The sequence below is a fragment of the Caloenas nicobarica genome, chromosome 8, assembly GCF_036013445.1.
Source record: "Caloenas nicobarica isolate bCalNic1 chromosome 8, bCalNic1.hap1, whole genome shotgun sequence".
Lineage (NCBI taxonomy): Eukaryota > Metazoa > Chordata > Aves > Columbiformes > Columbidae > Caloenas > Caloenas nicobarica.
In genome coordinates this window covers 22,010,558-22,024,706 of record NC_088252.1, presented here as the reverse complement: position 1 = coordinate 22,024,706, position 14,149 = coordinate 22,010,558, and the positions used below count along the sequence as shown (strand labels likewise).

The following is a 14,149-nucleotide window of genomic DNA, read 5'->3' as shown; positions in this document are numbered from 1 at the left end:
AGAGTAGCTAGTTTGTTGCCCATAACTGACAGGTTCCTAATTCGGACAGGCCATATTTTATTGATAGCAGAGCAAACAGAGTCATAATCCACCCCTACCTTTCCTGCTTTGTGAAAAATCCCATCCATACCCAGGGAAGCAGGGATGGAAAAAACCGTGGTGTGAATGTGAGGTGAAAGTATAAGACAGCAAGCACAGTTCCAGGCTGCATCTCCCATGTGTTTCTCGCACATCATATGCTAAGTTCAATTTTCCAAAAGCTTTGTTTTATTTTTAAAGGTAACATCTTTATTGTTATTGTTATTATATTTATTAGTAATTATTATTATTATTATGCAGAGATGAATTTTTTTCCCTCTTTGATCAGAGCAAACAGTTTGCTTTTGAAAATGTTAATGGAGTCCTGATTTAAAACATTTTTTTCTTCACTTTTTTTTGTTGTTGTTGTTGTTTTTGTTTTTTAAAACGTTGCAGCAGGCAGGATCTGGGATTCAATTTCTTCGTCCTACACAAAGAAAGATTCTGGAGTTCGGACTCCTAGCCACTACCGGTAGGTCCTGCCTTGCTCAGTTGTTGTCGTCTCAGTGTGGTTTGCCAGGTGGGGTGGGTGGTGGGTGGGAGGGGAGGAGTTGGAAGAAGGGAGGGTATTTGTCAGCTATGTCGAGTCTTGGTTAACAACTTTGCCTCCATTCATGGTTGGTGTCCCTGAACTTTTTCTTGAGCGTCCTTGTTTTTCTCCAATTTCATGCAGCGATGGCTCTCTGTACATGCACACTGCAAAGAGAAAAGACACCCGTTAACAGACCTGAAGTCACAGACATTAGTGGCCGTAATGATTATTTCTTTGTATATGAGGCTGAAATTCCAGCCCCAATACAAACACACACACACTTACAGAAATGCCAGTGACCCAGCAATAGATCCTGTTACCATGTGGGATCTGTTACCTGCCCTCGCTGTCAGATCCTCCTGTCTCTGGATTCGTCCAAAGGCACAGGTAGAAACAGGGGATTTCTCACAGAGATTTTCTGTATTTTAGTGTTTTTTCATGTTATATTAATATATATACATATAAAAACCATTCCAGTTCACAGCACCGTGCATTGTCTCGAGATGCTAATTGTCATCTAACAACAGGTCCAAAAATTACCTGGTACTCAGCACTTAACCTCCAACAAGAAGCCCTTGAAAGTCTTGAATCAAAACTACAAAACTACACTTGCATCTGAGCTGTCCAAGACTTTTGGGTGTTAGGCTCTGGATCTGGAAATGGTGACTCAAGCCCATTTGGCTCCTTCGGTCAAGAGCTGAGGTCTGCTCTCAGCACTTGTTATTTTTACCCCTGTAAATCACGAGAGACAGCCAAGGCTGTGAGCAGACAACAGGGATGAGTTCAGTGACAGCAAGCCAAGAGCTCTGTGTGGTTACCTGGCAGCACTTGAGAATGGGGTGGACAGAGGGCACCTTCTAGCCAGATCCTGATTGAGCAACGTGCCCCCTACAAAAATGTCCTTGCTGGAGCCTAGACAGCTCAAGAAAGAAATGTCTGCCTAAGGCACAGCACATCCCCATGTCCTGTGCAACATAAAGCATTTATCAACTCACCATCTCGTACCAAAGGGATCAGCTCCGATGAGCTCATCACAAATGTGGTGGGGTGTATATGTGATTGAAATAGTGAGGCATCTCAAGGGTAAGCATATTGGAGTTGAGAACTTGAGGCAGGTCAAGACTGCGAGTGTCATGCCTGGATCTTTGCAAAAATTAGGATAGAAAGAAACAATTGTGTACCGCTTCATTTTGTAAAGCTGTCACGTCACAAGCAATGGCACAGAGCTCAAACACAGGGATAGAGCACATCAGGTTTTGGTTCTGGGTAGTCAAGAACAACAAAATTTCAAATATTATCTGAAGAAATGAAAAAAATACCCCACGTATAAAAAGGCGATGTAAGCGCTTATATTTATAACCTCCACTGATTTGCAAATAAATCCTGGCAATTAGAGCCAGGCTACAAATGACATTATTGCTCTGCATTTTACTCCTAGCTAGATAAACAGTTATAGCAGTGTGCAACAATACAGGACAGAGATAAAGTGCAGTCAACTGTGTATTAATAGGAGGGATATTACATTGAATATATGAGCAGTGGAAAAACATTACTTTTCCCTTAGAGCATTTTTCAGGCAAGCCTTTCCAAGCAGTTTAAACAAACACAGACTAGCTGGGCCTCCCAGTGTGGCTGCAAGGTAGGTACTGTTCTGCAAAATGTTATTGCTACTAGAGCCATTTTTTAATGAAAAAAAAGAAAAAGAATGACTTATCCCTTGGGTCTGGACCAGGATGAGCAATGCCAAGATTGCCTGTCAGCTGCCCAGACTACCAGTGCTGTCTGAATGCTGCAAGTGAAGTGCGTAGCACGGTTGCAAAAGGAGGAAAAGGGACCTCGTGTCCTCTGTCAGCCACTGAGCTGCCCCTTGTACCTTGAGTGTCACTCAACAACCTGGTGATGGTGAATTTGCCTGTTGCTGTGAAATACCTAAGAAACTCTTGAAAAAGTTAATAGCTGAGGAAAACCTGTGTCCATGAGGATGTACATCACTTCTGTGACCAGCCTTATTTGCTGACATGATGTCAGCCCAGCAAAGGTGGGTATTTGTGCCGGCACTACCCCTGCGTCCCATACGCAAAGAAGTTCTGCCTCAAGTACAGTGTTGTCTTCACCCTGAGCTCCCTGGTCCCAAGCTGGAGTGGCCTCCGTGAGCTCATCCCTCAGGCAGCTGCATGTACTAACCTCATCTTACCTGCTGCCATCCCAAACACCCTGTTGGACTGGGCCAGATGATTAACCACAAGGGTTAAGCCTGAGCAAAGCCCACAGCAGCAGCACCATGGCACGTTGCCTTTCTTCAGCTCCCTGCCACTCATCATGGCCTTTGGACAAAAACACTGAGCTGCTAACAAGGCCCACAGAGTAATGAATATAAATCAGGCTACAGAAATAAACAACATTTGCTGCTAAAAATTAAGGAAACCCTGTGCCTAGCAAGTAGGGCAGAAATGTTAAGTTCATCTTCCAGTCTACAAGTATGGATATGGGGCACAGCTGGAGGCTGCTCACATTGTGCTTTTCAGACAGGACTACCAAAGCCTTTGTACCATGCCAGAGAAATCTGTAGCAGCATAGGACAAGTGTATTTTCTGGATTTAAATACACTTACAGTACCAGTGTATGAAGTATTTATATGGCATCAAGCACAAGGTAGTGCCTGGATATCCCACTACCCAAGAGGCTTGTGTGCCATGTGCTCAGCTCCAGCCATCGCTCAGAAGTGGCTGAAAACCCATCTGCATGGGTCAGGTGTGTGCACAGAGACACACAGTGTGTGTGCACACACAGCTCCACATGCATGGGACTTTAAGCACAGTGTGACGTGTTGCACAACACAAGCTCTTGGACTGCAGTTTGTTACTCCTTGTACGGAGGAAGCTTGAGTATGACTCATGCACGGAGATGTTAGTCATGGACTGGAGAGGGGGTGTCTGCAAATGGATTGTTGTGACTGCCCAGGTCTTCCTGGGTTTAAACTAAATCTTCATGGTTCAGGACCAACACTCTCTGACCGGTCTGTTTGGAGTTCCTGTGCGTGCATGTGTGACATGCTGTCCCTCTCCTGCATCAAGGTAAAGTTGCAGCAGTGTGACAGTTGGCACATCCAGACGCTTGGGAGGTCTGCTGGTGCACACAGCACAAGGCAGCTTTGGAAGGATGAGCAATTTGGCTAGAACAAGTGTCCCCTCCTGCTTTGCCTTGCTTCTCCCACCCACCCACACCCACACACCAAGCCAAATACAGCCCTTAATGTCTGGAAACCAAGCTAATACTTTGGAGCTTCAATCAGATAATCAGCTCCTCTGTCCCAGATTCTAATCAACACATCCATATTCATGCTTTAATTGGAAAGTGCCATTAGCTTGATCTGCTGAAGAGCCACAGGAAGGGGGTGAGCAGCAGCGGGGCTGTGCCGATGGCTGCTTCTTGCGGCTTTTGATTCCCTGTTTCCCTGTTAACCAGCAGTGCCTGGCATTCACACGCACAAGGAAACGATTCTGCACAAAGAAACAACTCGCAAATTAGGCAGGAAGGAGACTGGAGGTACAAGCAGGGGGAAGGGGGCAGGAGCGAGCATTCTTCCTGAAGGCATGGAGGGTCTGCCTGTCACCCAGGAACAGCTCCATCCCTCGCCTACATACTGGCACAGGATCCCAGCCTCATTTCTGCTTCTTGGCACGCCACCCACACGGTGAAACCGAAGTCACCCTGTGTGGCTTCCCTGGGCATCAGGGACTGCCTGAATTTGGGAAGAACACACCCTTTTGTCTCCTGATCCCAGCATTTCTCACTTGGCCTCACTGCAAGTTGAGGAGGGTCAGGGGATGCAACAAACTCCATCTCCTTTCTCTAGAATACAAGAAAAAGTTTATCAAAGGACCTTACATATATCCCATCCATCCAGCTTAACTCCTGGCTTTCCCTGCCACAGACTCTAATGAGTTAAGAGGAACCAAATTTTTTCCCAAGTTGCTGTTTAGCAGGTGGGCAGGTCGTTATCCCAGCAGGATGACGGCGTGTCCTGATGGCAGCCTGGACCAGAATCCGGGCAGGGCTGGGCACGCACCTGCTGGCAGGCAGCCCCCAGACAGGCTCCTTCCCTTGACAGATGCCACAGCTCGGGGTGTCGGTATCTGCAGTAGCAGCTGCATTAGCTAATGCTTTGGTGGAGAGAATTGTCTGAGCAGCAGCTAGGGGCAGGAGGGAGCAAGTGATTATGCACCCTCGTTTTCTGCCTCTAATTACTGCGTTCTAAACCCAGTCCCAGATGATGCATTTCAGAGACATTTGACCTCGCCATCTATCTGGTGGCTAAATCTGCAGGGTGCTGTCAGATGGAATCACTGTTGGTTCAGGTAAGAAATGCAGCACAAGATGATGACAAAAAGCCAAGCAAAATCATGGTTAAAATATATTGCATTTGACATCTAATAAGATGATTAGGAGTTTGATGGATGAACAAGTGAGTTAGTGTAGGATTGAAAACATACCAAAGCCTGCCCGCCCTAAAGAGAAGCTGTGTTAACAAAGACTAAAAAAGAGTGTGGGGTTTGTCTTTTTTTTTTTTTTAAGAACACTTTTTAGAATGTTTTGTGGCTTCAGGTGATACCTTAAAAGCATTTTCACTAGGCCTGCCACATCTTCCTATGCAACAGTGTCTTGTACTTCTTTGCAACATCTCAGGGCTCTGCTTTAACAAAACCGGGATGGTGCATCCCTGGGAAAACACACTGGGAAAGATTCAGCTGCTGTTACTTGTTTGTCCATCACAAATCACTACAGACACTTAAAGAGACTGAAACTGCTTCAAAAGATTACTTGGTGGGCAAGTGACAATTATACTCAGCTAATTTCTTGTGCAGTCTGGTTCAATCTATATGTCTGCACTTCATGGGCTCATTTAGCTTGAATGATCAGTGATCAGAAATAAAAATATCAAAAGAAATATGTTGCGTATATGTATTTTTAACTAAAACTGGTGTGACACAGTACATTAGCTGCTGCCTGCCAGGCTGTTTGCCTTGGCTTTGCCTGTGCACAGATGGGAGAGGAACTTAACGTCTCCCCTGTTACTTCTTAGTAAGTTTTGTGTGCTTTTATATTGATTAAGCTTAATGCTATTTCCAAAAAACAAACAAATCCTACCTACACTAAACCAAAACACCCCTCCTCCTAACAAAACCTGAAAACTTTTCCAGTTGGTATCTACTGACTTTTGCACAGAACACCTCAAGCATCCTGACAATCTACAGGAGTCAAAACACTCAGTGGGATTAGCACAGCATAAAGCTGTAGCTGCTAAAAGCCATAGATAACACACATTCATACAGATACCACTGTAGATACATGCACACGTACACATATGCAGTCCTTAGAAATTATCTGGGAGGATATTTCATATTTATTGATTAATTTACTGGCCATTTGCAAGTTTGAATAGAGGACTTCTAAATTCAGAAAGCAGTATGAAGCAACAGGAGTCAAAGGAGCTCTGGGAGCAACCTGGACTTTTTCATGTTGCCTTCCCCTGCGAACACTCTCTTCACTAACCTGCCGCATAATTTTTCTGCACACAGCAAACAACTGGAAAGTTTAATCTCAGAGATAATTGCCATTGAAGTGGTGGGTGAAGTGATTCCTAGCAATGCATGTAACACCTCTACTCTCCAGGGGACCAGATTCCTCCTGGCGTACATCACTGTGTCAGCCATCATGTGGCAGCGCTAATGCTGCTGGAAACCTGGGTGGGTTACTGCAAATGGAAGCTGCAAAGTATTGGCCTGAATAAACAGCAAACCCCACACTCTGGGACATGCCACAGCATTTAGCAAAAGGGACATGCAAATACAGCAGAGGAGTGCTTTGAATACTTCTTTGGAGTCATGACAAAGCAGCTGCTAAAACAGAGAAGGAATTTCCCCTTTTCTGTAAATGTCTGCTCGCAAGCTCTGCTCGCGGAGACTTTGACGGGTGCAGCACAGAAAAGTCATGTGGAGCTGAGCGCATTTTACTCCAACCCTCCTCACAAGCCTTTGCTACCTACAATGAATCTTAGGCTTGAGAACAGAGTCCTCTGTCTGAAGTCACAGTCCCAGACAGCTGAATGCTTTGGGAAGCTGACACGTGCCTCGGCTTGGGAGACTGCCAGCCCTTTGATGCAGCAGTGCTCACAGAGGCTGACTGCAAAGCATGTGGAGGAGGGAAGGGGTGGAGGAGCCCTTAATTTGGCTGCCAACTTCCAAAGCGCTCACTCGCTCGGAAGGTTATGTGACAGCTGTGATTGAAGCAAGCGTGGGAGGATGCAACTGCGGGTAAGGGAAGCTCTCGGGCTGGGCTGAGTTTTTCAAAATGAAAGCCCGAGCGGCATTTGCTGCAATGAGAACTCCGCTGTGGGTCAAACACCTCTATTAAGGCACAGCTTTCCATGAGGAGAGCCACAGGAATGGCCTAGTTTAATGCAGAAGACAACTATTGAGCTGTTCAGCAGATGCCACGCATGCTACATCAAAAAGAAACCTCGATTCAAAGGAATGTGCTGATCAGTGCCAACACCCAGCCAGGCAGCAAAGAAATACCAGAAGGGGCTGGAAACCCAGCTGCGAAAGCAAGTACTTGCAAAAGACTCTCCTCCCAGCCAAGACATAAGAGGAGACAGAAGAGAAGCAAGACTTGTTCCTCAGCAAAACTCAGTGAGGACTTAGGGCGCTAATTCCACTAATGCCTCAGATAAACAAGAAAAGGTTCCCAGCTGCAGAAAAGCTGTTGAAAACAAGCACATGACAAGAGGCTACAGGCCATTCTCTGCTCTTGCAATATCTCCATCTCCTGTGCAAAGGCCAGAGATACTCTGGGAGTGCTGAACTGAATTTCTCTCATTGTGCTTTGCTTCAGTGGTCCAACAGATGATTTCAGCCTGCATTTCTGAACTGGCCTTTCTCTCAAACACACACACACACACACACTCATCTGCCCCTGCACCTTAGCTGGGAAGCTGTTAAAACAGCTACTAGTGCATGGACTTAGCTGTAGCCTCCACCACGCATGAGTGATACCTGTCAGGAAAGCATCCATTTATTCCTTCTCTCCACCTTTCCAGCCCTGACCCCACAGCCAACATGGGGGTAGCGAGAGGGGGCATGGAGCCATGCAACCAGAGCCAGCCCCAGGCTGCGCTGTCCCTGAGGTGGCCACTGGCAAGTCTGAGATGGGGTCAGAAAGGTGTAACCTAATTTGGGGATCGAAAGGTAGTGCAATTTCCAAGCAACAGAAAAAAAGAGGTCTCCCTGTTTCCGGAATCAAGTTAGTACCTGTCAAATACTAGGCTAAGAGTGCAGCCCCGCAACTTTCTGAAACGTTACAAATATTGTCCTTGCTTTCTGGTCTTGCAGCCCAACACCCCCATCCAGGAAGCCCCAAAACTGCAGCTGCAAACTCCCCATTCCCCATACCCCACAGATGGAGGGAACGCGCAGATTCCATACCTTCAATGGGTTTGGGTACAAAATGTGATGAGGGTTTGGTTTTTTTCACTCGGTTTCCCTTCATAATTTGACCTTCTTTATTGAGTCCCAGGAACCACGCTCGTCCAGATTCCTGCTGCCGGTACAGCGTGGAAGAATAAATAACGTAGTAGTTTTCGAAGACGGATTCCTTAAATTTGCACTCTGGTGTGAAAACATCCTGCAGTGAGAGAGAAGAACGAGCAATGGAAGGAATTAATCACTGATCTCCTAAATTAGGCATCACTGAGTGATACACGATGGTCACGCATTGCAGTTAGTTTAACAACGGAAAACAACAGGCATCAGCAATACCAGCTCCCAGCAATAACACACACCCAGAAAACTCCTCACCGAAAGGGAAGATTCTCCTTCTCTGGCAGACCTGTGGTTTGCAAAACAGCCTGTAGTGAACAGGCATGAAAAAATGTGCAGGGAAATCAGGCATTCTCCATGATTTAGACTGAAATACTAAGTAAAATAGAAAGAGAGAGCTGAGAAGTAGAGACAGCCTTGCTGCTCATCTGCTGCTCCCGGTGCCTTCCTGGCACTCTTGCCTTCTCTGTCATGGGCAAGGAATGTGCAATGATAATTTTCTAAAATATTAAGGCTTCTACAAATTCTTATGAGCAAAAGGCAGCTTATTAGGGACATTTAAGTGGATTTGTAGAAATGTGGGTACAAAAGCAAGTAAACAATTCACCTATTTTCAAAAGCGATGGGAGGAAATGCTGACACAAAGCCTGGAAAACTTTAAGCAAAGAGAAAGAAGTAATTTTAAAGATTTCTGACGCAAGCATTTCTTCAGATACCAAGAACTGGTCCCACACCTGCCCAGGAACAGAGGACACATGGGCTTGTCCGAGACTGAGCCTGTGCCAGCTTTGGGGGTGGCTGTGCCTTTGCTGCTTGCGCTGGCTTTGCAGAAAGTCTCAAGAAGGAAGCTACACTCAGCTATGGAACAAAACTTGTCATGTCCCTGTAGCTTCTCAAGATATTAACAACAGGGAAATATTCAACCTCATTTAAAATAGCTGTCTGGCCAGGGGACTGTGTGGCAGTGGGTTCCCAAACCTTCCCCGACTCAGATGTGGCTGTTGGTGAGGTTGTGATTTTGTTTTGTTTGTTGTTTTTTCCCTCAGACTTCGATTTTGAGCAGAAGATTCATCCTGGCCAAACAAATTCTCCCACTGTGTTCCTTAAAACTGTGACATCTTTGCAAAAAAAAAAGAAAGCAAAAAAAAAAAGCATTTTCGGAAGAAAAACTGTTTTAACAATGAAATCCCCTCTTGCAGGACCCAGACAAGGTATCTCAGAGCCCTATGGGTGAGGGCAGGTGCTGCTATAGGCGAGCAATGTTCTCTCCCAAGCCCTTGCAACTCAGAAGGTCTTTGGGAGCTTCTCCAGCCTTGCTAATGGAAAACCCATGACCAACATCTGAGCAAAGCATCTGGAGTAATGCCACAAATTTACTGCAGACCTCATTTTAAGAGTGAACATTTTGAACATTCAGCAGCACTCGGGTATGTGTTCCCAAGCACTTTGGGGTTATATAAAGTGTTGGTGGTCTGACAATAAATCCCGTGTGCAACAGACCTACACAGCCAGGCAGGCTTGAAGCCACAGAAGATAAAGCACAGCAGAAAGCACAGAGCTGTGCTGCACATGTGAAGTCTGCATCAATCATTAGCACCACACAGATAAAACCACTGACAACCCAACGGGTCATTTTGCCCTATCTGAGGGAGTCTTCCATCCTGCAGAAATAAATATTTTAAGAAGAGAGTGAAACAAGTAAAAAGAGATCTAGATGACTTAGAGCACTAAAAAACAGTGTTTGAAGTAGCTTCCCAGAAGATCAGTGTTTAAGCGCTTCTTAAATCTGCTCTTTATCTCCAGGTTTTGTCTGACCTCGGAAGATGCAGCTCGCACAAACCCCGCGGTGGAGAGCAGCTCTAAAACCAAAACGGACAACTCAGTCCCCTTTCTCATGCCTTTGTTACCCCATCAATAAAAAGTTATCAGAAAAATTCCCTTTAGGGGGACTGAAAAGTTGGTAGGCTGTGAAAGATAGCTATCGACTTGACCAGAACATGAAATTTACTGTGTATGAGACATCTGGATTTCCAATATTTGTTTTAACAAGACTATTGTTTATTTTCAAGAAGAAGAAACATAAAAGCCAACAACAAATTTAAATTTTTAAACATTTTTAAAATGTTGTTTCAGAAAGAAAAATAATCAAGATTTTGATATAAAAGTTATTGAAAGTTGAGTTTCCAGATGGATATCTATTTTTAAATTACCACAGTATAAAATTTTATGATATGCAGTAGTTCAGAAAAGCAAATGCTGTATTGTATATACACTTGTACCAACAAAGCAACAAAATTATTATATTCTTTTAAAACAAATGCATTTAAAGACATCAACCTAATAAAGATTTAAGAAAAATAAAGAAAAAATAGTGATTTCCTTTAAACATTTCAGCTCCCCTACAAGCAAACAAAACTGTCCCATTGTTTTTGTAAGTTGGCTGGTTGATTCCTCATCCCCCACAATTCAGTTGAAATAGCACTTCAGGACACTAACCATGGCAATACCACCAAGAAACATTGCAGCTCTGTCCCTCTGGCAGTTTAGAAACCCCACAGATTTGACAGTTAAGTTCTAGTTAAATAATGCCATTTTTACTCATTATTATTATCCTTCTTCTTACCTACATCACCTCATCAGCAACAGCTGGTGTCCCACTGTGCCATGCAGGGACAAACACACCCCAGGACACAATTCATCCTGCCACCAAACCGACATGCTGTGGGGTCCTCACAGATCTGAGCACCAGAAACCTTTGGTATGGACACTGTCATGTGGAGATGTGATGCAATGATCAAGCAGATGGAGAAGGTAAAACCAGTTGACCAAAAAGGCGATGGGACAGACAAGCAGGACACAGGCTTCACACTAATAAAGCAGTTCTTAGCAGCCACTGCTGCACAGACTGAAATCTGAGATAACTGAAGGTATTTTTGGAAAATCAATGATCTATTGGCCAGACCACTGGGGCATGCAAGCTTGTTTTGTTTTGTTTGTTTTTTAAGATGAATTCAGTGTTGATGAAATGTGCTTGATGGCCAGACCTGGAGTCCAACACTTTCTCTTCATGCCACAGATACAGAGTGGGTATAAACTGCAAAGGGATCCTCAGGTTGTGTCCCCCACATGCTTCTGGCAGGACACAAGGACATCCTCCTCCAGAGGTAATGGAACGGTCAAGAGTGCCCCCTTCATGCAGGGACCTTTTGAAATAGGCTTATAACAAACCCCTCTCAATTATTTTCCCAGCCCTGTCCTTGATAGCAGTAGCATGACCAGATACAAGACAGTGAGAGGACAGACGGCTTCATCTTTAATCACTGGTCTTTTTTCAGTCTTTAAACAAATAAACCATGATTCTATTTTCTGTACAAACTCCACGGTCCCCTGTCAGCACCATCATGAACTCAGCTCACTCAGAAAACCTACCAGTTCTCTTCATTAAAAAGTATGCTTGTGATTTGGAGAAAGAAAAAAGGAAATTTGTCTGGTTTTATCTTCATGTGAAATACGTGTCTTTAACTAAATTATTTTTGCATGCAAAGTAAATAAATACATTTATTAGGTCACTATTTGGAGATTTAGAGCCTGAGGTATTTTGTTAAATATCTATAGATATTACCGAAAGCAGTTTGAAAAAGTAGATTTTTTTAATTGTTAAACTAAAAACCTGCATGAAATATTTGTAAAATAAATGTTATTAATTTACATAGAAAATGTTTAGCATCTGCCTGCAACTTGTTTTCTGTATCTCAGTCCAATCCCTTGAACAAAAGGCAATTCCAGTAAGAAGAGTAATTAGATTTGCTTTGAAAAACAAACATAAGTCTGGTTTGTGCTAACTCTAGTTCTAACAGAAATTGCACAGTCTAGGAGGGAAAAAAAAGGTTGCTATTACACAGAAAATTAGAGAGACCACATGCAATGAGACTTGGAATCAAAGTAGGGAGCTAAATGGATGCAACTACCATTTGGGGGGGATTCAGTGTGTCAGACATGCTCAGGGAGGGTATAAGGCACCATGGATTGCCCCAAAAGCTTTTTATGGTTTAAAAAAACAAGGTACTTCATTTATCCTTGATCCCACTAGTGTCTCCTGCCATCTGTAGATGGAAATGTGGACAGGACTTCCAGCCACAAGCCAGTTTCTGCATCACTTGGGCCAGTCTGGCCCTTTGGGGAGGTGATGGGAATGTCTGGCCCCATCTGTGCCCCCTTGCAGCACAGGCTGGGGGTGATTTGTGAGAAGACAGACTTTTTTTCTAATCTACCTCAGCTTTCACCTGCCCTGGTTAGGTTAATATAACCCAGTTTCTTGACCTTGAACATAATAAGTGTGATTGGACTCGACTCGGCACTTCTGTAAAGCTGGAGAAGCTCCACAGACGTTGGCGGAGAAGCATTGCTGCCAGACCTGTGGGTGGGAGGCTGCAGGCTGTTCAGGGAATGCACCAACATGCTCGGATACCTCAACTCCTTCAAAAAAATGCCCATCTGGTGGTGTTGGGCACAGCGCTGCCAGGGCACGGGCAGCCGTGGTGCTGCTCCAAACATGAGAGATCGGTGTCAGCCCTTGCCCGTGCCAGGCTGGGGCCATCGCTGCCACCAGCTCCCTCAGCATCCTCAGCTGGGAGCTGCAAAGACAGGGTCCCCTGTGAGCAACAGCATGGTGCTCCTTGGTACTGATCACAAGAGCAAGCAATTTGCTCCCTTGTTCATTGAGTCCAAGCTCTGACCGGCACAGAAGCCCCTATGGTCACAATGAGGCTTCTTCAGCTTTTTTTTTTTTTTAAATAGGAAATATTCTAGTCCTCCAAAGTAGAACCTAAGTGTTATTCGAAAATTCTGCTTCATGTATTTCTATGTATTTGTTGGACTATGTTCAGATGCCAAAGGAAGAAAACATTACAAATCCTGTGAGGATCAATCGCGAGAGGATATTAACAGAAAGCCAGTTTTGGTTAAGCTTATAATAGGAAAATATTGCACTTTTGAACAGTGCATAAGAACATTTCTTGCTTTAATTTCAAATTTTACTTAAGGTATCCATTTGAAAAATCAATCAGGTGATTGCAAATGATGTGTGCCACTATGGGGATAATGAAAATGATGCACCCAAATTATACTTGGTGCTGTCCAAACAGTAAAGAAACGTTAAAGAAACATTAAAGACTACAGCAGGATGGTGACAGGTTTCCAGGGGCGATGCTCGGGGACAGGAAGGAAGCCAGAGGGAAGGCTGCCACTAGTTGTTGTACACAAATCCAGCTGCTCACTCAGCATCCCTCTGGACTGGGCGACTTGTTTGTATTGCTTGCCATTTCCCTACAAACATCCTAAAAATTGCCAGATAAATAAAATCTTTTTTTTTTTCTTTTTCCCTCAAGATCTCCTTTTATTATAACCCAAAGGAAAATGGCAAATATACACATCCACACTTAAACCTAACGACTTAATAAATTTAGTCACTGAAGCTAGCAGCAATAAAAGAAAAAGCCCATTATGCAAGTAGTTTGTGGCATGGTTTAGGAAAGAGATGTTAATGATGAGTATTGAAATATCTAACTAACACACTCCCAGAGTAACAGTTTTCCTTTGTTTACAGCACTTACAGGTTTCTCTTTTATGTTCCGTACAATTACTGAGCCAGATCTTCAGATGGGATAAAAGCACTAAACGGCACCCAAGTCTATGGCACGGCAAGGCTTCCCTCCCTGAGAATCTGGCTCGGCATACTTACTGATGTTAGCGTTAATACTTAGAGCTCATCAAGTCATTTAAAACATATTAAGTAGGAATCATAAATATCATCACAGCTATCAGCAGTGGCATTTCATCGTGGATGTGCAGGAAGACCACAGAATGGCTGGATCGTGTTCACTGTGTCTGTATAAGCGCTGCTCCATCCCAGAGGAAAGGATAGTGCGGCAGCAGAGCATCT

The 14,149-nt window shown here is 44.2% G+C and overlaps 1 protein-coding gene across 3 annotated transcripts in view; it reads right to left on the bottom strand.

Annotated features, from left to right (window-relative positions):
• Positions 1-299: 299 nt before the first annotated feature.
• The window catches only part of FGF12 (fibroblast growth factor 12), a 221,692-nt gene continuing 207,842 nt past the window's right edge, over positions 300-14,149 (bottom strand). For all 3 annotated transcript variants that reach the window (XM_065640005.1, XM_065640004.1, XM_065640006.1), the window contains 2 exons: positions 8,095-8,293; positions 300-774 (listed from right to left, as the gene is read on the bottom strand). In XM_065640005.1, the coding sequence (XP_065496077.1) occupies positions 656-774; positions 8,095-8,293 (318 nt within the window). In that variant the 3' untranslated portion in view covers positions 300-655. The remainder of the gene's footprint in view (positions 775-8,094; positions 8,294-14,149) is intronic.